Below are 25,822 nucleotides of genomic sequence, written 5' to 3' on the forward strand. Positions count from 1 at the left end.
CAATTTAGAGAATATTCTGTCTCATAATGAATCCACATTTAGGCAAAAGCCTGCGACTCTCCACTTTGATACCAGACTACTTACTATTGGTAGAGACCACTTTAGATCTGGGACACCAGGCTACTTATAACTACCTGGTATAGAAGAGAAACAGTAGCAGTGGATCTGCGCTTCCCCAGGAGCCCAAGAGATATGAATAGTAAAAGTAGAACGGGTGTCACCATTTGCCTAATCCACAATTTAATTTGACCTTCTTCACGTTTTTCAGCAGTGATGGCTACCGGTATATCATTATACATGTGGGCCATGGAGTCTTAATTTGAAAATAAAAACAATAAGTAACTTTATTTGAATAATAATATGTATAATTAACAAATGGGTCATGGCTGCCGTCAGTCGTTGGCATGCATGATTAACATAACAAAATAAAAAGAATCGCAATCCTGCTTGTAATTTCGATTCACCCAATTGAAAATCCAAATCGATTGGATTTATGCGACGCCCATAAAAAGTAGACACGAATCAACTAATAACCTGGGCCGAGATGCCAATGAGCAGGAGCCACTTCTGCTTGGCATCCGTGCGGTAGTTGATGATCTGGCAGCCTGCCAGGCTAGAGTGGCGGTCAAAGACTTTGACAGGTTGCGAGTCGCCCTCCATGCTCCAGTGGTATACGGCGTTGTCGGTCACAAGTGCCACCGTGTTGAGAGAGATCCATTTCCAGAAGGTCACATCGTCTGTCATGGTGTGAGCCTTCATCTTGCTCTTCATTTCAATGTTGAAGATCTGAAGAGTTTTGGCGGCTGTGGGGGGGGGTAAGTAAAACAAAAGACCAGGGAGGTACCCGGGCATGGAAGAAGTTGTTATGGCTTCGTTCTGACATCAGTCACCAACATTATACAGTACGGTGTCCATTATCTAGGTACAAAAACGCACACAGGAAAAGATTGAGAGAAGAATCCACTTAAACACATATGAGTCAAGTTTGATACATTGGTAGTTTAAGGTTCACAGATCTTCAGGGAGGATGCCATGAAGACTGACAGGGATGTGTCTCATGTTATGGACTTGGTGTTATGTCTGTTTAAGTGACTGATGTGATTGGTTGATACTATCAAATTTCAATAAATGACAGATTAGCCTTCAAGTATCCGTTCTGTCTTAAAGCAGAATCTTAGCTTTTGGCTTATATCACTCTTCTACATACACACACTACTATGAACACTGTTAAGGAATTTCTGTTGGGCTGCACTGACCCATTGGTTTTTGTATTTTGGGCTGATAATTAATTAATAAAATGTCACTTGAATAAATTAAAAGATTTTTTACATAATTTGTTGGCCATGAATACTGCATACTAGCATCAGGATACTACTAGGATGTGATCTGAAATACCTTTCAGTCTTAGAGAAACTTGTAACCACTGATTACATTTTGACATGTATTTCAGTTCAACACATTTCAGTCCATAACATAAATGACTAGAGTTGTCGGCTGCAACATGCAAATTATTTGCAATCTAACTAGTGAGGGCATATAAGGAAAGTACTTTAGTTGAATATCTATGCTGCTTTGGGGCATAGTTTGGTAATGCATTGCACACATACTGTACATATATATACATATTATACACACACACACACATATATACCGGTATACACACACAGTATATATATCACATACATATGTATATATATATATATATATATATATATATAACATACGTGTGTGTGTGTGTGTGTGTGTGTGTGTGTGTGTATGTGTGTGTGTGTTACTGTTTGAGTGAATCCAATGCAGTGATAACTGATAAATGCAATACTTAACAGCTTACCTCTTACTAGAAGCCATTTCTATTAAATGGCAGTCAATTTGTCAGAAACCTTGTATCTCCACATTTAATTTGATTATTTTTCATGAATGAATGCCCAATTTTGAACATCATAAAGTTTCTCGTACCAAATATTGCCAATCCACAAGCGTTTTTCTAAGGAGTTTCTAAATATTTCACCCATGAAAAGTATTAACAAAGCTTGTGTGTAAATAATAACCACTTTGGATCCAACCCAGGTACTTTTTTCCCCATTTCCTGAGAATTAGCGGTCTTGAACATACAAGGTTTCTGTCCAACAACAACTAAATGGAGTTCATAGAGAGAATGAGCAAAGGAACGGGAAGCAAATGACAAACAACTCACAAAAAGGTCAAATACACAAGGAAGAATAAGACAGTTGATTGCAATTGAGAGAGAGAGAGAGATGGTACTGTAAATTATATGCAATGAAGAAGCTTGAGGAAGGGGCAAGCTTCACAAAATATCACATAAGATTAAGTCTATGGTAGATCGTCTACTATTGATGATATGTATTTTGGGGATTGTCTAGTCGCTATTATAAAGAGATTAAATGGTTAGGAAAAGGTTGACTCACCTGTTGTTTTGTGTTTTTTTATTAGTTTGGGTGAATTTTGTGAGCTAAAGCTTTTATTAAGAAGCAGCATGAGTTACCTTGTTTGTTAGTGAGTCTTTAGAAAAGACAATTACAGAAATATATCAAATCAGAGAGATAAACTCATTTGTGGTGTCCTTCAGAATTTTTCTTTTTTGCCATGTCACTATCAACATGATTAGATTAAAATACGACGAGCACTGCAGTGTAGCAAAGGTGACTGTTTGCAGTGGCAGACAAATTTGAAAGAGTAAATCAAGTTGTGTTTTGATTCAGTTCGATTAAGCCATCACAGGAAACTTGTGTTGTGTGTGCGTGCTGCGCGCGAGTGTGTGCTGCGTGTGTACTTTGTGCCCATACCTCAGAGACACAAAACAAAAGACACTACAGTAGGTCACATGATATGGTCACCTGAATAAGAGCATCATACGATTGACTGAATAGGGATGTTATTTTGGTGGTAGTCTACTGAATACAACTGTGACAATAAAATGGGTGCCACTTAAGTACAGTAGGTTAGCTAGTATCAAGGCCCAGCAAGTCTCCACATGCTATCGTTTCATTCTCTTCACAGAGACGGAGAATCAATTAATTGAAAAGTCACCACCACTGATATTGCATAATCTCCATAAAAACATTGGTGGCATCTCCATGAAAAATAACTTAACTTTAATGTTTAACCCAGGCAGTATATAATCTGCAGTGATGAATGCTTATCCCTGCTCTGAACTCTCCTGTATGTCACATGTTTCTCAGTGGTAAGCCAAGACTCTAGAAAAGTGCAGCAGACTATTGCACTATATGTCCTCGACTACAATTCATTCAACAGGTCAAACTGGGTCTTCCTTCCGAAGCCTCAGCAGTTTTCCGTTTTCTCATATACTTTTATCACATTCTGATTGGAGTCTGGATCAGTCAGATTTTTCAGATTCCATTCCAATTGGCTATGATTGCCGTTTTAGCAAAGACAAATGCCTCAAATCGTTGATGCTGCGTCAGATCTGCAATTTTAATTGCACATGATCTTCTAATCTAAACAATCTGTGTAATTATAACAATGCAGAGCCGAAAGCAATTTCACTTACACCCTAAAGGTCTTGTGAGTTAAGTGGGGGCAGGGCTGATACTCGTTTGCCTGTAATCACAAATTTGTGGGCGGGCCACAACACCCAATCATACCCAATTTGGAATGACATGTTGAGGCACCTCTATAGACACCTCTATAATCCATGAACGGGTCTCATGGTCGCAGCTTACGTATTTCCTGTAAGCGGACTCGACATAGCTGCGGGGTTTAAACCCTCACCAGGCGCACCTCTTCTACTACAGTGAACGGCAGAGTGACTGATGTTAGTCTGCCTCAAACGTTACTCTTTGACCTGCTTTTTACTAACACTAACATTACAAAGATGCCCAGAACATCGGGATGAACCTGTGTAGTTTATGGCTGCTCCAACAGTAGTGGCAACATAAAATATTAAAAAAACGGAATGTCAAAATATCCACCGCGGTGGTTGAGACCAGAGCCATTGAGTAATGGTTGAGACGAAGCAGTGAAAGGTCCTGAAAGATACATAACGTCAGTCTTACCCAATACCGAATCTTTCTGTTTTATGAACACAAGGCTGCTGTACTTTATACCTCATACTAGTATGAGGTATAAAATACAGCAGCCTTGTGTTAGTGCTCAAGGAGGTATGTGGCTAAATGAAGCTGACGGAGTTGGCGTGCTCATCAAAGTCGAATGTGATCATTTTGGTCTGAGTATATGAATTTGACAAATATAAATAATAACAGGAATTAACTTCCACAAAGGAGTACTTAAATTTTAACTCACCGTCTGCATACACATAAGAAAGCAGTAAAGGTAAAAAAAGAACATACAAACGACAAAACAGAGAAAAACAAAAAACAAACACATAAAACAGTCAAAACAATCATGGCTGCTGGACAGAAATTATCAAAATATATAATGTGTGGAAAACAAATTGGCCAATAAAATAAATGTTACTTTATAAAAGAAAACTAAACAGCAATGCTTAGTATGAGGTATAAAATACAGCAGCCTTGTGTTCATAAAACTGAAAGATTGGGTATTGGGTAACACTGACGTTATGTATCTTTCAGGACCTTTCACTGCTTCGTCTCTCTCAACCATTACTCTATGGCTCTGGCCTCAGCCACCGCGGTGGATATTTTGACATTCAGTTTTCTTTTTTTTTTTATGTTGCCACTACTGTTGGAGCAGCCATAAACTACACTGGTTCATCCCGATGTTCTGGGCATCTTTGTAATGTTAGTGTTAGTAAAAAGCAGGTCAAAGAGTAACGTTTGAGGCAGACTAACATCAGTCACTCTGCCGTTCACTATAGTAGAAGAGGTACGCCTGGTGAGGGTTTAAACCCCGCAGCTACGTCGAGTCCGCCTACAGGAAATACGTAAGCTGCGACCATGAGACCCGTTCCTGGATTAGTCTATAGAGCGTCATAGTCCCGCCCCCTTTCATGACGACGCCAGGTCCAGGAAATATTTCCCAATGCATTTTTTCCCATAGACATTTCAAAAAGTATTTATTTAAAGACCTTTTAAGCGTCGTACGAAGCCAACTCGAGTCGTGACAAATCATGACAACAAACACAATATTTTGGACCAAACAAATAATTACAAAGAAGAAAAACAACAGCAAAGTGTTTTTTTCTACTTTCTAATTCTTTGTTTGGCCCAAAACACTGTGTTTATTGTCATGATTTGTCACGACAAGAGTTGGCTTTGTCCACGGCGTAAACGACTTTAAATAAATACTTTTTGAAAAGTCTATGAGGAAAATGAACAGGGATTTATTTTCCGGGTCTCTCGAGGGGGCGGGACTGCAACACTCTATAGACCACACATCCAAACTCGCTTTATCTTCTGCCCATAGGGGCCGGCCGGTGTCATACAAACTGTATTTCCCCCAGCAGCTTCCTAGGTCCTGATGGCAGTCAATGACTGAAACAGCCCTGGGTAGGCAACCCAGCCTGGTGGAGATCTGCGCTCCGAGAAGTACCATTTTCTAATTTATACTGACGTCCACCAGGTGATGCTCACATGGCATGGCTGAGAGTTCTCGCTACACACACAGCTCTAATTAGATCGGCTGACCCCAAACGATCAAGAGACTTTAGCTTCAACTACCCCATCAATTCATAGCTAATCTAATATTCTGACGCTACAGACTAATTTGAACTCTTCAAAGGACATTAGGACTATTCATAATCTCTTCACTGCAGCCCATCTTCTATTGGAATTACTTAGAATATGAGGATGTCAGTGTACACACATTGGGCCCAATTTAAACGATCTATTTTGCATGGTCCAAAATGGACGCTAAATATGTATGGGGTTTATCCACTGCAAGCTTGCTGGTTAAATGCCATTATCTGAGTGCAAAGGTCAGTGCATGACTAAGTCTAAGGGGTGGTATTAAGCCTCTGAATAAGTTATGGTGTGTTGGGCATTACATTAATACAAATCAGTGATTCGGCTCCCATTACCTTTAAGAAGCAGGTGCGCCTTAGTCATATAGAGCATTGATAGTTTAACGACGGATTTAGCAAGTTGGAGGAGATGCAAACTATTTTCTGCTGAGGAAAAGTGCAATCGACCATCTATGGGAACAGCATTAATAATGTAATAATGTGTCAAGAGACGTGGGAGAAACAAAAGCTCTCTGCTCAGTGAAACATCACATGGAGGAGAGGTGGACAAACGCAGTGGCCATAGTACTGCTGTCAGAATCATCGTAGCCTGTGATATGATATCACATATCAACTGAACTCAATATTCACATTACGGTTATTTTTTAAACTGCATATTAAAACAGGACAGACACAGTGTGCCCTCAGAACCCTATTTTGATATTGAGGATGACCATACTTCACTACAGCAATAGAGAAAGAATGCCATGAGGCTAGGCTATGGATTCTTCTTCTATGACGAGAGGTATTTTAATACATAATATCCGCAATAAAATGCAGGCAGGCTTACTGAAATAAATGCTTGTCTTTTTCTCTCCCTTGTCGTCTTTGGAGATGCTTAACATCGTCAACCTTAATTTTATTTATTATTAATCAAATCTTTCTCTTTTTTCTTTACAAACTTGTTATTTGTGGCAGGTTACCATACAATGTACACTCCCAGGGCCTGGATTTCAGCAAGGGATTGCAAGAATTGGCATATTTTTAATTTATCCCCGTAAATACAATACTTACAATGCGTGACATTTCCACACGCATGTACAGCGATGCTAATAATAATAATCCGAGTGTCTGCCCTCTCTAGAGGCACCCATGCCTTTATGTGTAATTATACTTCGTCCTACGCCAGTATCATGCACAAATCTTGCAATGCACTGCTCTATGGCGACGTGTTGTGAGCTTGTAGATTACTACAAGCTCGGCACAGCACAACACCGATGCATGTAGAAATCAATCTTAAACGTTATCATCTGAAGAGAATGCAGTTACCGTAATTTCCGGACTATAAGCCGCGGCTTTTTACCCATGATTTGAACCCTGCGGCTTATACAACGGTGCGGCTAATCTATGGATTTTTACAGCTAACGCAGAGCCATCTCAGGCTCTGAGCTAACGTAGCTGCGGCTTATAGTCCGGTGCGGCTTGTATATGGGATTTTCCCAAAATTTGGCTGGTGCGGCTTATATTCAGGTGCGGCTTATAGTCCAGAAATTACGGTAGTTGAAAAGCATCAGACCAACATACTGACGTAAAGGTCTATACTTTTCTTTGCTCTTCTCCAAATCTCTGTTCCATCTCCATTATCCATCCCCCTTTCACATAGCTTTGGTCTGCCTTTTGTCACATAGCTTTTTAGTTCCTATTCCTATATCTCGGTTTCTGTAAAGTTGTGCAAATGTGCGAATTATATTTTTCATATTCATTATTATTATTATTAATGAACTTTGCATCTTTGTCTCTTGTGTATTCTAACTTTCCAAGGCCAGCAGTGCATATAACATATACTGTAGTAGGAGACATACTATAGGCACAGAAATGCATACAGTACATAACCTTTACCTACCTAATTCCACTTATCTTTAAAATCAATACTAAAACTGTAGGCTAGTTAATCCAAGTCCAATCCCAAACAGTATATAACCTTAGTACTGAATGGTGGAGACTTTCATTTCATAAATAAAAAATAACTAGCTAAGACAACCCACATAGTGTGCATGTAACACAGACACCGTAATCATTTTGAGGTGGTACGTTGCAGGAGGATTTCTTGATAGAAAAAAAAGAAAATCTTGTGTATCAAATTAAGATGAGATCCCACATTTTCACCATTACAAACAGGCACTAAAATCAATTGTACAACTAACAGAGATGATGAAATGCCAGCAATGAAGCTAGAAGGCTGTGAAAGCTAAATCCTGTTTAGGTAGGCCTAAAAAATAAATTCTAGACAAACTGTGAAACTAAAAAGGACACATGGACAAAATGTAGTTAAATTCTAAATTTAGATAATCTGTGTGAGGCTGTGAGCAGGCTTACTTAAAGAAAATATTGCCAAAACTATGCTGGAAAATATTTTTGTATGCCATTAGTGCTCAAGGAGGTATGTGGCTAAATGAAGCTGACGGAGTTGGCGTGCTCATCAAAGTCGAATGTGATCATTTTGGTCTGAGTATATGAATTTAACAAATATAAATAATAACAGGATTAAACTTCCACAAAGGAGTACTTAAATTTTAACTCACCGTCTGCATACACATAAGAAAGCAGTAAAGGTAAAAGAACATACAAACGACAAAACAGAGAAAAACAAAAAACAAACACATAAAACAGTCAAAACAATCATGGCTGCTGGACAGAAATTATCAAAAATATATCATGTCTATGTGTGGAAAACAAATTGGCCAATAAAATAAATGTTACTTTATAAAAGAAAACTAAACAGCAGTATGGATGTAACAGACTAAACAGACGTTTTAAATATGTACTTCAAACTGCTGCATGAACATTTCAAGACTTAAAGATAAAATCCTCTTCAAAGTTAGTCAATATACAACATTGTAACTATGTGATGTGTCATATCTCCCAGTCAGTGTGGGGATGACCTGCCGTACCTTTAAGTGCGATGACCTTGCTGGCCGGGTTCATAATGGCGCTGTCGGCGGAGATGGGTCTGCGGATGGGCGTGTTGGGGTCGGCCATGTCGATGATCACCACCTGGGACTGCTCGCCCACCTTCTCCCTGATGCAGATGAACTTGTCCGACTCCATGGTCAGGGTGCTGAAGCCTATGTTCGCCGGGTTGATCCCCAGGTTCTGGAGCTGATGGAGCAGATAAAGGGAAGGGAGAGGGAAGGTCAATAGTGCCGATTAGTATCCAGGTTTATCATGTTGTTTACATGCAATGTTCAGACTGCTGGACCTGAAATGATTCGTTCTAAATGGGAGGGGGGCGAATCCCCCCATTTGTACCATAGACGGTGCCAACAGAATGCACGAAAAAGTGCATTCTAGCGGTGGTGGCTAGCGACGGAAGCTAAAATAGGGTAAAAATTTTATTAATTCTGGATTAATACTCTTATCAAATCTCGTGTTTGGCAAACCACGAGATATCTCGTGTTTGGTATAGTTTTGGTTCGTATAAGGGAAAAAGCAGTGGTTCCACAAAATAAGCCCATTCATTTCCCCCCCCCCATACAGATTTCTGAAAATATTGTAATTATTTATTTTAAGCCTGGAACCAAGCCATCCAGGCTCCTGGTGATTCATTACCATAAAACATTTGATTCTGTGAATTAAAAGAAAAGAAAAGCGCAAAACAAAGGGTAGGCTATTTTATTATAGTATATCATATAAGTATATAAAAACATTTTCAAAAAATCAAAATAAAAGGAATGTGATGATTAGATGGCGTTATCTGTGACCATAAGGTGTCAGTAATGGTTAACTAGATACTAGGAGGAATAGGAAATAGGAAGACAGTTCTACATGGTGTGACATGTTGTTGACATTCTGATAAATCAAACCCTACTAGCTGCTAAGCCAACAATGGAAATGATGTCAGCAGACATGCAGCATGCGCCGGTGCCCGGCGGTACACGGCAGCATGCCGGTGTGCACCGCGGAAGTAGGATATAAAAAGAACGGCAAACGGATTAAATTAAAGTAGCCAAAGAAGAACATGCACATCTGGTGTTATAAGGAAAATCTCCACTAATGAGTTAGTGACAAAAACATAACCTGACAACATGACCGCTTGAGCGTACATGCCACACCACACATCACAATAAATTAGGCTATGCCTATCGCTCATGTTACGTTACCACCAAGTCTACTATTGGAATATCTGTATTTGTTTAGGTCCATTGTCTGAAATGGATGTTTCGTCAGCCACCTCACAAACAATGTACCCAATGATGAAGTATACAAAAAGACATGAGACCTATCAATATCATGGAAGTGATATGATTAATCAAAACACTGAAGCCAAGGTATACTTTGCCTAAGCAAGAGACTACGGTATTTCTTTTGCTCTTACAGATTAACATTTTGCGTGTTGAAGTACGTATCATGAGATGCTGCAGCATGAGGAGGCACCAGGGCACCCTGACTGCCAGCAGGGTGTGATAAATGCAGTGGTTCTCAACCTGTGGGTGTTCACTCCTCACATGTTTGTTTTGTTTGTTTTTTTGTGGAGGGGGGGTCCCCAGATGATAGTGAAATGACAATTTAAGGTATTTTAAGACCTTTTCAACTCATTCACTGACAAAGACGAATTTCTCCAAAGGCCCTCACTGTGTGCTCCAGATGAGCAGGTTGGTGCCTTGCATGGTTTCTTCCGCCATCGGTGCATGAATGTGTGTGAATGGCTGAATGTAATGCACAATCATTGTAAAGAGCATTGGATAAAGGCGCTATATAAAATGCACCTTTAGTAACACAACCCTAGTGTAAGCCATGCCGTGGCTTGTGGAAGGAGACTGAGTTTTGGGACACTTTAATAAAGCAACAGTGGCTTTGGAAGTCAACTGAATGTGATTTATGCTGGAGAGTCTTTGTGAACAGGGGTGGCCCATTTCAGCACTCCTATTTGAACCAAATTTCACCAAAAGGGCTGATTTGAAAAGAAGACATCTTAGAGAGCAAGATGATGAGTCAGTAGTAGTGTACCACCAAAAAAGTAAACTGGTGGGGGAAATTGAAAGGAGATGGCAAGTCTCAGGCTCTGAAACTACTGTCCTCAGTGCAGCCAATGACCCCCCCCCCCCCCCCCTACCATTATTACAGTACTAATGTCAAGCACCCCCCAACGGGGGAACCTTGGGGGTGCACCACAGTTTGGACATGTGGAGGACTGGGGACAACTCTCTCCCACTGCAATGTACTGGAGTAGCATTCTTGAAGTAGCATCACTGGTTTAAAAAAAATTCCGATACCAATACTGGTATCGGTTACTCAGGCCGATACCATCATCAAGTACTCGTACTCGGAACCGGCCCCGATTCTTTGACCCGAGTACCAAAACATCAAATTAACACTAGGCCAATACTGCAGAAAATCGCCAAAACAGCCGATCTACAAGCCTAAATGACAACTGACAAGTGTAGATCGGAGATCCATCTGCATCTAAGGCGAAAAAATAAGTGGTTACTCAACAAAAATAAAGTACTCGTATCAGTACTCAGTATTGGAGAGTATTAAAAGTTAAGTACTTGTATTCGTACTCTGTCTGAAAACTCTAACTCTAAAAAAGGCAGTTATAGCTAGGCCTTAACGGGGCGGGGGCCATAAGTAGGAAACAAAGTTACACACAACAAATACATATTGTCAGACATCTGGAACTGGAATAGACTTGCAGGGGGTTGGAGTTTCAACATTAAATACTATATGGTCTTTCTAAACATCCACAGGGCTAACTGGTGCCAGTTATCCTCGGTGAACAACAACACATAAATATGCTGTGTTTTTGACAAGCAGCTCGACTGCTCTCCGGCTACAGCCAAAGCTGTGAGGTCACCAAATCTGAACACAGAACAGCAGCCCCTCCTGACCAGATGTAGCTCTGGACTCTCCATGCTGGTTATTAGGGAGTGGGAATGGGTGGAGGGCTAATCCGACTAGGCCAAGTTCTCAACGCACTGGCCAAAGGAAGAAACTACTACAGCCAATAAAAGTGTGGTTTTTCTGCAAAGCCCTCTTAAAGGGACATTTCACCATTTCAACAAGATCTGGTGGCAAAAGGGGTGAAGTGGGTGGCCCTTTAAATGTTTTCAATTTCAGCATTTTATAACTCCAGTACCTGGTCCAACATCCTAACTCTGATGTTATACATTACAACATGACCTGTGGGCAGGCCTTTTAACACAGTATCACACCAGGCCAGCTCTGCTCTTACTTTACTACTCTGTGCAGGGCATCCCGTCTGCCTCACACGACCCCCGACACAGCTCTAGCAGCAGAGCTACTTAGGGGCATTGAGATTTCCCATCACAAAATTTGGTGGCAGGATATAATCCTGCAGTTGTAAATGACTTCAACTGATAATTGCTGGGAGTGAGCATCTTTAGATTTCAGATGTCTTGTGTGTATTTTCAGAACGTAATGGCAGTGCCCATAGAAGCAGACCATCGGAGCAGCCTTGAATAACAGACCCATGGACAGAAGGTGGTCAGATTCATGTCTCCTTTCCTTCTTCATACTAATACGAACAAACAAGATAACAAACAAACGAGATCACAACTTCACGGATTGTATGGAGGGACCGTCACCAGCAGTGGCCGGCCCTGCCCGGGTCGTGCTGAAGAACTTTTCCGCGTCCTAAACGGTTTATATGCGGCAAAGTTACAGGGGTGTTAGACAACGCCTTGCAAAGCTGAATAAAAAAGCCAATTACTGACGAACGGTAGATGGGATCAATGTGTTCTTCTTTCCTCATGAAAGTAGACATTCAGGGCTTTCATTCAGTGTATAGTATGTATAGGATATTTTTTGTGTTAAATTTTATATCTGCCTGTCAATGTCTGTGACACAAAACTGTGAATATCTCAGCTTTCTGTTCAAAAACACCACTTTTAGACAAAAGCAGGTGTTACATAAAGGTCAATAACTCCAGAATAGGAGCCGACCACATAAGCTTTCTTTTGAGTGGTGTGATTCTCGCTACAAGACGACGTTCGCTGTGGGCCTTATTGGAAAAGGTCCTTCTTTGAACCTAATCCCTCAGCACCCTGGGAAAGCATCTGAAATGCTCAGCACGCTGTGTGTTAAATGTGGAAGTAGTAAAAGATAACATGAATGTATGGATTATGGGCCCTGTGGCTGTGCCTGTGACATTTGAGAACCACTGTTCTACAATTACCATTAGGGAGTGAGGCGAGCATCTGTCTCTTCTGTACTATCATGTAGCTAAAAATGAAATACTTTCATGTCCCATAGGGTCACTAGACCAATGGAAGCAGAAGCACACATTTTCAGTGAGAGTCTTGACAGCAGCAAGGTGAAAAAAGAGAAGAAAGGGCCATTAGTCAATGCAATTTTTACAATATCTATTAGCAAACCACTCCTAAGGATCATTGAACATGATCTAATGACTTTTAACAAAATATCAGTAAGGACCTGATATTTCTGGAACCCGGACGCAATCATGTCACCGTCCGGGGGTCCTGGGATGCAATACTGTACTCTAACGCCGTTGAAGTACTACTCATAAAATGTCCCTGGCTGGGACCCATTTAAAAGACCACCCCTGGGTCCCGGGACCCATTACATTGAAAACCTATTTACATCACTGCAGACTCTGTTTTCTACGACTAAATTGTGTTTCAGCTGCGGGTCCAAGTAGTTTTTGGAACCACAAACTTGGTGAAGACAAAGTGTCTTTTCACCAAAGAGGTAAATTGGAATTGTGATGAACTTGCCGTCATTATGTTTGAGGCTAGTATTCATTTCAAGCCTTTGTAATGATGGCAGCAGGACAACAGTAGAAGGCGGCTTTCACTGGCGCTCTATCTACAATTGTCTTTGGCGTACTACTAATCAGCAAACACAACCTTTTATCAATGAATCGACACACACCCTCGTCCACAACGCAGCCCCACCCACATTCTTTCACTTATGGGAAACTTGGCTCCCTTTCCTGATAGTGCTACAAATGACCAAACATAAGCGTAAGCATTACGAACTTGAAGTTTAAGCCCGTTATTATATGTTATGTCAATATCTTTCTTCTGTAAATTCATACCGGGAGCCCTCTGAAGGGATATACAAAAATCTTTAAGAAAATAAAATGTTAAAAATGGTCTTTCTAGTCTCTTGGTACCATTAACCAACACAGCTGTGACACACACACGTCTTCTAGAAAGATTTACATGCTTTCTCTCACTTGCGCATCCCTCCATCTGTCATGTATTCTTCAGGGCCAGCAGGAGAACTGTTCATTCACAATGGTACTGCTCATAAAATGGGAAAGGAGAGCTATCTTGCAGCTTGTCCTCTACACATGAATATGTTACCCCAGGCACCCCCAGAGTGAAAAAAGAAAAGAAAAAACAGACAGATGCATGCTGGATGTTGAAACACAGTTCGCTCCAAACTGGTCTGCAGTGGTATGGCTAACATGACTTGTGGGCAAACACTGCCGTGACCTCAGTGACTAGGAATTTCAGGGAAAAGCAGGTCAAACCAGCAGCGCTAGCCTAGTACAGAAACCTAGAGAAGTGACTCACTTAGCAGTAGCGCGTAGGCTGTTCACTGACATTGCCTGATGGACACTTAGCTGACTGAATACATTATTTGATCACACTACTATTTTGATTAATTATGACAAGTTAACCAAGGAGCTTGCAGGGAAGACAGAAGATGGAGCGTGTGACACAGAGTAAGATCATTATATGGCTACTGTAGCGCTGATGAAGTGTCATGTATTCATCCAAAGAGTGTCCTTGTGTGAGTTTACTCTCCAATGGCAATGACGTCGACAGCAAGTGAGAAAACGTTACAGAGAGAGAGGATGATGAGTGAGGAAAGCGGGTGCGGAAGGAAAAGGTAAGGAATAGATGAGGAGAGAGTAAATAAGACATGCCAAAGCTGGCAAAAGGCAAGAGACAGGGGCTGGAGACTGGGAGTCATTTAGGGGTGAAAATATTTATAATCAATCATTCATTATGATCTGAAATTTCTATTTTAGTAAATTAGTGATGCATTGTGTAAAGATCCAATATTTGCCATAACCAAAATGTGAATGTATTGTCTTTGGTATTTAATTATGCACCGATTGGGAGATTCAGGGCCGATACCGTGGCGCAACCAATATTTAATAAAACAATTGCTGATGCAGATACCGAAGTTTAGTTAGTTTTTTGTTTGTTATTCATTCCCCTTGGAAAATCATTCAGTGACATTGCACTTTACCGAGGCAGGTGGCAGAGGGAACCCACCAAGCTGTTAGATAGTTAGCGGTCTAGAAAGCTAGATGGCAAGCTGCTGAATTACTGAGACACTACAGGGGAAGACAAGACATTCAGACAGTATTAGTCTCATCTCATGTATTACAGCTAAACAGATAGCTAAAGAAAAACAGAAAAAAACTGAAATAAATGTTTCATTATTACTAATACTGCACAAAGACAGTGAGAACTAGAAAAAGTGCCCCTCGGGGCACAGGCACTTCACCAGGCCAGGGCAGGTTGTGGCCTCCTGTTGGCGCTATAATAGGCCAATGTGAAAATTGTGTAATTTGTTCTTACGCCTTTGAAAATGTGTTTAGCCAAAATCCACCTGTTGGTGGTACTATTACAGGCCAATGTGAAAAGGGTGGGATACTGTATATTCCTCGGCCTAGTAGGAAAGTGCGTGAAAGATTTCACGTAAATTGCACGGTGCGTTCATGATTTGAGGCTTTTTGTTAAAAACGGGCCAATCCTGCAAACTTTGAAAGCCAATGTTAGCCAATTAGGATGCAATATGAAATAGACAGATCCGTCTTGAGCACATGACTATAGAGAGATACTGTGTAACTATTGGCAGCGCCGACATACTGTATGGCTGCAGCTGTGTACTCTCTATTTGCAGTCTCTTTATCTCCTCTCTTTTCTCTATCCTTTTTAACTTTAAATGATGAGCCTGCACAACCAAGCTTTTCACCCACCTTACTTGTAATGTGATGTGACAATAAAGACTGATTCTGTTTCTGATTTGTGGGATCTTTGGACAAAAGAGTTTGGCATCGACCGGGCTAAGGGTGCCGGAGATAAGCTGGTAACGGACGGACGGACACACACAGACGGCCGGAGTGCAAAATATACTCTCTCCCCATGCCTTCGGCCTGGTGGAGACAATGCTGGTCACCTGTATATTTCCATTAAGCCATACAATATCACCTGGGAAACCATAACAGCCTACTGAGCCTAGGCATTCCTCCCACAGCCATAACTCAGGTTATCCTACCAGGGTTGAGACAGAAATCATGTGTTCTTCTATCATTTCAATTCTACTACAATGGCCTGGATAAAGGTCAAGAGTAAACAGCTATCAGGTAATGGGAATGTTGGAGCATAAACAACACTTTCTTCCCACCAACATGCTGGCAAACAGTAATCTAGTCCAGAAGGAGTTTGTGCTCTTTGTCTGTGCATCAAAAGTGATGGAAGTAAACCATAGAACAAGATTTTTGGGCAGGATCTCCTCGTTTATCAACAGGACAGGAGTGGGCTATAGCCGTGTCATTTTAACTATGCTTCAAACACATGGTTCGCCAACACCCCTATGTCATTAAAAACTAAACAACCCTTTAAAACAAACTGAAAAGATTGCTACTAAACCTTCACCCCAGGACTCACCTAACCCCATCTTTTTAAATTCAAATGTCCGACAATGGGATTAATGCCGCAGTCCCCGAAACATTCATCAAGAAAAGTGTGTAATGTGTGTACACATAATTTTCTACATTTCAGTTTGGGTACAGTATGTGGGTCATGCATTTTAAGTGTTACTAATACTAACCATTAATTAACTGGATAATGATGTTGGCTAAATGGTTACAAAACTATCCGTTATTCCGCCAACCCTACATGGGACAGCAGCTTTTTGTAACCCAGAGGGATCCCCATCTGTTTATCTGACCCGTTTTACTCTTCCTTCGATGGAAAACGGCACCTTGCTCAGCAGAAACGTGCCCTGTGTGTGTCCTGTCAGTGTCCATGCAAAGTTCAAGGAAGGGCAAGGAAGGATGTGCTATGCAATGTGCTGAGGCTTGCAGCGCTTGAGTGCAGGCTGCACTCAACAGGAAACCAGGAGTCCATTGTCTACAGGGAGCTGAAACAACAGGCATGGCTATGCACAGCCTTCTCCTACTGTACCATGTGACACAGAGGGAGACATGTGACCAAGTCCAGGGGTGAGAAGGAAGAGGGCTGGCCATGGCTTCTAGATAAAAGGGAAAGAGGAGGAACAGAAGGATGCCATGCATCGTGTGCATGCCATCCATCTCCACACTCCACACACAATTCTGCTGAGGTGTTCGGAGCTGTAGTTTCCTTTTTCTTTCCCTAAATGCATGCTTCATTGTACAGTGGGACAGTGGCAGGGAATGTCAAATCCATATCCTCACCAACCTGTCACGGGATATCAGCCGGTCAGTTACAAGAGAGTTCAAAGTGCGCTTGCTGTGCTAACAATTTAAAATGAGAACAATAAAAGCTCCTTTCCAAGGTTTCTAGCAACATTTAACAAGGTTATAGGGGGAGGGGGGTGCTAGGCTATACTGAGATGACACTTAAAACTACAATTACAAGCCAAGATGATAGTAATTCCAGAAATCGTAACTTGCCTTGTCACATGGCGTGAATGTCAACAAATGCTCTCAAAAGATGATTCTGATTATACTGAAATATATTGTGGCCTGTGGCCAGTCTTAAAATTGAATCAGAGAGAGTACATTGCTTGTTGCAACTGCAGTGAAGGAGACTGCAGAAGTAAATGAGAGCACTTGTACAATATCTTGGTATCTGTCCATAATCTAATTCTAAACTATAATCCAATCTTAAGTGAATCTGTCAAGTATACCTGAGCAAAGTTGGCATTGACCAAATTCAGTTTCAATTCAATATCATGAGAATACATAAATATTGCCGAGCTCACATTAAAAGTGAAACAATATAACCTGATAATAAATGATATATGCATACAGTCCACTGCCTCCTGTTTTGTCACCAGTAGTACTACTTTAGGTCATCTGATCATCTCTAAAACTTGAACACTGCCAGGAACTCAGGATTCTCATTTATAGAACGATATGCTCTCAGGGCATTCATATTTCACACAATACTTGTCTTGGGGCCAGAAAAGAGGTTCAAATGTTTACAAGGGCACACAAATGGCATCAAGGTGACTTAATAATCTTGCTAGCAAGATAGCAGTGACTGTACTAAGTAAATTCTACAGACCACAACAACCGTTTCAATGTACATGATGGCAGTGGCCAGAGGGTTTACAATTGTATTAATGGGTTTGATTATAATTATTTTTCATCTTTGTTTGATAATTGTGATCTGATTCTGAATCCATTTGTAAATCTCTCATGTAATTTACTCTACTCCTTTGGGTCCTAAAGAGATCTCTTTTAGAGCATGGGAGCCAGAGGGGATAAATTATATTTCGGTTTCGGGGGTAACATGCTATTTAACATAATTATGAACTGTATTGACCACAGAAAATGTTCTCATTCGTAGAACTGCTTAAGGAAAGTGTTTCATCATCGTATTACAGAATAAGTTAACAAATGTGTCTTGTTGACCAAATCTACAAATATCTATAATTAAATAAGCCATGTTTGTTTTTCCCTGAAGACTTTAAATAGGACATATTAGGCAGAAGCAAGGAAACATATGGCACACCCTGTTCTGTTACTAGCTAGTATTTGCAAGGGAAGTCTTTGTCAACAAAGAATGGGGACAATGTCGTCACTCCATAAATAGGATCAAGCAACAGCCATTATTGGACCCAAGGAAAGATCCTAGTAAATTAGGCAGGTGGAATATTCAAGTTATGAACTGTATGTAGGTTCTGTAAAATATATGAGACATTAGAACCTATTTTGTCATATACAGCATGTGATGCAAGTTCATAAAGGCAACCCAATATACAGCCATAAAAATGGATGATATATAAAAATGCCAGCTATGCAAGTAAGTGGACCAGATGAACAGAGAGAAAGAGAGGGGGGAGGGAGGGAGAGAGAGAGAGAGAGAGAGAGAGAGAGAGAGAGAGAGAGAGAGAGAGAGAGAGAGAGAGAGACAGAAAGTGACAGAGACAGAGAGACAGAACAGAACAGAAATTGAGACAGTTGTTTTAATACTGGACTGGCCAAGATACTGTTGGTTTTGATGGACAACCAGAATAGAAAACACTCTGACCTGCAAGGTGTAGTGCACCTGAAAAAGGGAATGAATGTAACAAATACAGAAAACAATTCTCAGTTATACGTTTTAGGGAAAAGCTGTGCTTAGCTTGCACAACTGTACGGAAACTGGAAAGCTGCACTATTTCAGCTATTAACTAGCTTTTGTTTGTGTTTCACAATACTTTTAAACCAATTTAAAAAAAAATAAGAAATAAGGGCAGTAGAGTATGCATCGTTGAGCCACGTGGTTCTTGCCAGATGCCCTCAGAGTCCTAAATATGTCATTGAGACACAGACAACCCTTCTCATCCTTCTACAATTGAACTGTTCAGTCAGACAAAATGTTAAACAATTAACATTCTTGACATTGACCTTTGACCACAAAAATGAAAAAGAATGCACATCTTTGACAATCAACCTGGTAAACATTTCTACAGTTTTGTTGCACCCATACAGTCTGGCTGGATACAAGAGTGAGCACTAATGATGAGTGGACACCTCAATGTAAAATTGGATATTTTGTCAAATAATATTAATAATAATGTCTAAATTGGCGAATGTATACCAATTTCCAAATATTTAAAAAATAAATACATTGTGGACAAAATAGGCAATTTTACATCAAGTTTCTGCCATTACCATCTGGCTTCAGTGGCTTGCTAGCCACTGCTAGCATCATTCAGCATCACTGTTGGGAGTTTACTTTAAATCTTAATGATTTTGTATCGCTACATTTTCTGCTGGATGGCAAGATTACAGTACATACACCCACAGTATCACATGAGATTACTTTTTTCTGTTTAAAATGTTTTTCTAAAAGGTTAACCAATTTTGTTAATGCTTAACATTTAAACATTTAGAAGTCTCGCACCACATACCTGAATGTTATTGGGGACATGTATAGGAGACAAACAAGACAAAGCCTATTACTCTGTCTAGGAACCAAACGGTAGTATTGACGTTGATGAGAGCCAGTTGAAAAAGGGGCATAGGCATTAGGCATACCCATTTGTCCTAAAGAAAGCAGATGAGCCTTCCGTGCAAATTCTGCAAAAAACAATCAGAAACATGAGCAGGTCATAAAGACCTCTCAAGGTGTTTTGGTTTTTAGCTCATCCTGTGTGCTGCAACCCCACAGCTGACAGGGAGAAATCTCCCAGAATCACTTCACTGGAGCACAGTGACATCACACAGTTGATACCAGGCGCTGACATCACGATGAACTCACTTGGGCCATGTGACCTAACTGTAACCAATGGGCTGGGAGTATTCTGTTCCAGCTGCCGTTGCCTGGGTGCTCCAGTGTAAGGAGTCATGTCAGCATGTTATACCACCTGACTACCAGCAGCAATTTATGGACAAACTCCACTGTATAAGTGAACATAAACCTGACAGGCTGACTGACATGCACCACAGAACTCTGTGCTATAGTGCACAAACACCTTGCTTAATTCCAAAAGCCCTGTTCAAAAACAACTACCATTTTCAAAGGTAATCAGAGGTTGACACTAAGGTCTCAGAGGCACTTGCCCGTCAGGCAAGTACAGGTCATGTTCTACTTGCCCAAAGTCATGGCCACTTGCCCAAAAGGGAAATCGTCCATTATTAAATAACAGGCAAAATTTGAATTACCGTTCAATTTAACACTTTTGTTTTTACTTTCTGGGGCTTTGTGACAAAAAATGTCATACCTCAATTTGTATGCCAAATAGCCTACCTACATACTAGCTATGAATATGACTATGGGTTCACAGTACACCTATATCACACTTTTATATTTTTAAGTGTAGCAACAGCGAAAACAGCATATAGGTAAACAGTACTCTTATACATTCTACAGACCAGAAGACTTGTGTTGTGTTTATAGACAGTTGCGTCCCCTCTCAAACAAGCACTTGCCCCATCGGGCAACCTGAACGCAAACTCTACCTGCCCAAAGTTTTTAATGACCTGTCAACCCCTGGGTAATGTCAAATTGTCAAGAAAATATTCTATATGCATGATCTGCTGCTCAAGTGCTGTTAAACATGCCTGGAACAGCATACACAGGGCATGCATTAATGATAGTAGCACTAGGCAGAGACAGAGATTATCAGGCAGTGACACAAATCTGGAAATACAGACTTCAGTCACAGTTCATATCACAGGGTTGACCCTGAACTGACATAAAACAACTAAATTAAATGCAATATAGGCTATTACTCTCTTTTATAAAAAAAGAAAAGAAAATGCATACTCAAGGGGAAAAAAGCCAGCAGTCATCAGTATTCACACCTACCAGGCTCAACCAACAACAGAATTCCTGTAATACTATAGTTACAAATACAATTCAAAAGCTACTACTCTCGATGGCATGTCACTCAGTCAGAGCATGACAGGAAAGGCTCAATTGCACAACAAGCCTCTCCCTGGCCTGCAGATAAAGTGTTGCAGTGTCTGAGAAGAGTCATCCACCACTTCTACCATGCTCCATCTCTGAAGTCTGACTCTGAACCTCCCCTTTTGCAATTAGAGTGGCTTGACATAAGAATCAAAAACCTCTCCATAATCCTTGCATTGTGTTTCACATACAAAAGACCCTTGCGTAGCACTGTTAACCAAAGCCTGTATAGGTAGTAACATTGGAGAGCCGCACTACAGTGAATGTAACTGTTAAGTATAAAAGCATTATAATGCCCTAGAAGACTCTAGGAGTCTAGGGCCTAGAGAGAGGCAAGGAAAAGCTAATGATCTTCAATTCTTAAATTTGTGATATAGCCACTGACACTGTCACTTCATCATGTTTGACACATGCAAAGTGCTCTTTTTGTAATATAACTTATCTCAGTGCTGACTGGTGGATATATACACATTTTCTTCCATAAATTAGGCAAAGGTAGAGCAAAAGTGCTACATCGATCATTGCAGCGATGTCTCATATTAGGTCCATGCTATCAGTCTGACAGTGCTGTGAATTACAGAAATACAAGCCTGGTTTCAGCAAAGTGTTTTGTATCAGGACAAAGCTATTCACTAAAACAAATGCTTCATTATGTTTTGAAAACAAATAAACCAAGCGATGTTCCAAGATGTAGCCAAGATGAAGGCAGATCGCATGTCTCATTTTCAGGCACCAAAGACACTATGATTTATTCATAAGCTCACATATCTTGCAAGCCAGCAGTCCTGAATTGAGCCATGAGAGGCTTCAATGTTTTCCACTTGCTTAAGAGGACCAATGTAGTGGAATTACAATAAAGGTGGGCATGGGTGATGGGTCCATCAAAAACTACAATGTCTATTTGCATTAGGATGGATATCACCTTTTAATCTAGACTAAAACGTCTGTACTGTCTACTGCACTGTTAAGAGAAATTTAACATCCTTTCAAAATTGTTCAAATTAATGCCGGCAGTGCACCAACATGAAAACGTTTCTCTCTAAGATTACTCACTTATTTCTTACACCAACCTTGGCTACCTTATCTATGATGAAGCTTGCTCTCAAGTTAACATGCCACATGAGCTAAATTGACATGCAGCCTGTGGCATTTAAAATATTGTGACACTGACAGCCAACATAGATGAGCAACAAGGAATATACATGTCATTATTTTTAAGCACAGAATATAACGTTACTGAACCTTACATTTTCAGTGCCATGCACATATAGGGTCACAGTAATTAATAATTTAAACTTCTTCGTTATAGTAGACCAGAGAAGACCATCTTCTTTATCTTAGCCAAGGGTGGGCATATTTACTCCTGCCTTTGATAGTCGTGACAGAAGACTTTTGACAGGGAAGTTGGTCATGTCACAGTACAAATGGCAAAGTAAACAAGTCCTTGCCATTGTTAACCACAACGTTGTGACTGAACTGTGCCCACTGCACATTAGTTGGTTTGTCTTCACTCAGAATACTTGTACCCGGTCCTGTGAAGAAGACAAGGGTAGCTGGCTAGCTGTCGTGTTAGCACCACGAAAGATAGATAAACGTCATCCACATACAAGCTAGCTACTTAGCTTAGCTTGTAGTAGCCAACTTAGCTTAACTAACACTGGCTTCACGTCATATTAGTAAAGTCAATTGTCAATTTTGAACACCGTGGTTCGGGTTAAATTATTTAGACGTACATACACGGGGCCCACATTGTGGAGGAGTTGAACAATTCATTCATTGACATACCTGCAGGTGCTCCTGAAAGCGGATAGGCAGGATCTGAGCCATGGCGGTTCCTCTACTTTCCTCCTATTCCGTCTGCTATTTCTAATAAACTACGGCTTCTTCTCTCAGATCCCAGCCGGACAGCCAGGGATCGGCTTGTCTAAAGTCCGAACGGGGGATTTCTACGTGTTGTTTAAAATTTGATGTCAGTATGAAGGTGGTTTTGGTCGTTCTTTTAACTGTTTACTTGCGCGCTTCCCCTGACTGCCGCTACACTTACTCCCTGGACCTGGACCTGCAATGGCGGTGTAGGCTGCTCAGAGCGGAGCGGAGGAAGGTGCACTTTACACCCCATAGTCCGGGGATATGCTTGCGCTGTGATTGGCTCCTTTGGTTGTCAGGCAACCGTTGACTGTTCGCGGACGGTTTACAGCACAGTAAAGATTAGTCAATAAACATTTACATTGCTTGCCTTGGCTTGAACTAAAGTCTAAAACAATTAAAATGAAAACAATGACATTTGAATTGAAGGCCTTGAATATTTCGGTACTTGTAATATGATACACCTCACCTGTGCATACATAGTATTGTCTCTATTTATGAAGTTGAAGTTGAAGTTTGATGTGTAATATGAATGACGTTGAATATTACATTAGAATAAACAGCATTTCCCCTCCTTTTTAAAGACAACATTTCACATTTAATTCGTTTTTATTAAAGCCTAGGTTTAGGTTATATTATGTTACTGTATGACTGTAAAACTCTGTCAGATGTAGTATTAATTCCAATTAGTTTATGTCGATTTATACAAAAACATCAGTTACCGGCTCACAAGCAGCCAATCACGGCCCAAAAGACTGTTTCTACGGGCTATGGGATATACTCTACCCTGAAAATATTCCGGAAATGTATGATTCAGGCGGATGAATATTGATTTACGGTTTTAAATGGCATTTCTTATTGTGTCTGTAATGTCCATCTTATGTTCGACATTCATTATTTTATGCACTCATTCTCAGCCTAGCACAGTTTCAAACTATAAAGTCGGGAGATACACAATCGGCACTATTTCTTTGCGATTCGCCCTTTGATTTTTGCCACATCATTCGTCTTTGTGAATTAACGTCAGTTCCTACGTCATCATGTACACTTGTTCCGCACAGCCAATCAGAGGAGTCACCGCACCAGGAACAATTCTTACTTTTTCATCATTGAGAAAATGCAACCTACCTAGAAATATCAAGTGAGGTCAGTTAATGACGAAAGTTACACAAAAAAGGAAATCCCATATAGTATCAGTGCGGTAGCCTAGGACTCGGAGACTGGCGTTTTGTTTTAGTGGGGGGAAATGAACGTTCAAAGATGATAAAACAATTAAGAATTCAATCCAAAGTGGATCTGTCGATCGATACAATCCAGCGAATCGATACAGCGAATGTACGAAATGATTGGATTCGTGTGTGTGTGTGTGTGTGTGTGTGTGTGTGTGTGTGTGTGTGTGTGTGTGTGTGTGTGTGTGTGTGTGTGTGTGTGTGTGTGTGGGGTGTGTGTGTGTGCGTGTGTGTGTGTGTGTGTGTGTGTGTGTGTGTGTGTGTGTGTGTGTGTGTGTGTGTGTGTGCGTGTGTGCGCCGTGGTGTGTGCGTGTGTGTGTGTGTGTGTGTGTGTGTGTGTGTGTGTGTGTGTGTGTGTGTGTGTGTGTGTGCGTGCGTGTACGTCTGCAAACGCGCGTGTTTGCAATATTCTGACTCAGAATAGTGCACATACGCGCCTCAGAATGAGGAAGTAGAGGAAAATATGCTTACTCTGATTTTGTGAGGATTGAAGCACTTTTTGGTGTTTTTTTATTAGCCTTACCGCCTGACTCAGGCTGACTGTAGCCCTACACCCTACAGTATATTTCACTCTGGTATTACATATAGCCTACATCCATTCTAGAATGAATGTTTGGTAGGCCGGGCAGGGGATTCTCATATTTTAGCAAATTATAACACTTGTCAAAGTTGTGTGGTCCAAATAATTATATTCCCCCTTGATAAAAATAACACCACAGAATGCTTTATTCAACCACAACCTTCTTCAGTTGTTCTTCTGCTGTTACGTGCATGTAAATTAAATGTTTGTTGTTATAAAATGAGCTTTTTGTATTATCTATAAAAAGAAAGCAGGGGCTCGCAACTCACTTTAAGATGCGACCGTGAGGTCGAAAACGTCGTATTTTTGTCGTATTTTCTGCCCGTCTGTCACTAAATAAAGTTTGGAGCATCTTAAAGTGAGTTGCGAGCCCCTGCTTTATTTTTTATTGTTTAACGTTTCTACAGTTTTGGCTCAGCACCAATGGATGTGCGTTATTTTTCTTACCCTTTTTATATTATCTGCCAGGCCAGATGTCAGACTCGGTACACTACACATTATCCCTGGAGTCATGTGAGGAAGATCTATCAGTTTATTATTATTATTATTATTATTATTATTATTATTACTATTATTTATTACATTCCGGCACCCATTTTGCAGAAAATGCCCCAATTCAGCGTCCAATCTTCCCCAAATTTGGGCCTCAAACAGAGCCAAAAAGGTTGCAGAAACATGACCTTACTTACCCACCAAAATAGGCACACATAGGTCTAGGCCCATGCAGCTTAATGCACTGGCTTTAGGGGCTGCGGCAGCAGCAGACCACAGCACCAAGCTCTGGGGGTACCATGAGACCTATGTCCCATACCTGTCACTATCTGATCTAGTGAACTGCACCTTAAGAACACTGCACTTGATGCCAATGTTCTAAACATCATGTAGCCTACACACCTGCCACTACATATGCTAT

The 25,822-nt window shown here is 40.7% G+C and overlaps 1 protein-coding gene across 1 annotated transcript in view; it reads right to left on the reverse strand.

Annotated features, from left to right (window-relative positions):
- Positions 1 to 23,291, reverse strand: part of cltca (clathrin, heavy chain a (Hc)) — a 47,836-nt gene extending 24,545 nt beyond the window's left edge. The window contains exons 1-3 of the mRNA XM_083775430.1: positions 23,020 to 23,291; positions 8,572 to 8,779; positions 535 to 803 (exon numbers count right to left, since the gene is read on the reverse strand). Coding sequence (XP_083631556.1) covers positions 535 to 803; positions 8,572 to 8,779; positions 23,020 to 23,061 — 519 coding nt within the window. The 5' untranslated portion in view covers positions 23,062 to 23,291. The remainder of the gene's footprint in view (positions 1 to 534; positions 804 to 8,571; positions 8,780 to 23,019) is intronic.
- Positions 23,292 to 25,822: the final 2,531 nt, after the last annotated feature.

Source organism: Protomyctophum parallelum (assembly GCF_964188405.1).
Source record: "Protomyctophum parallelum genome assembly, chromosome: 1".
NCBI classification, from domain to species: Eukaryota; Metazoa; Chordata; class Actinopteri; order Myctophiformes; family Myctophidae; genus Protomyctophum; species Protomyctophum parallelum.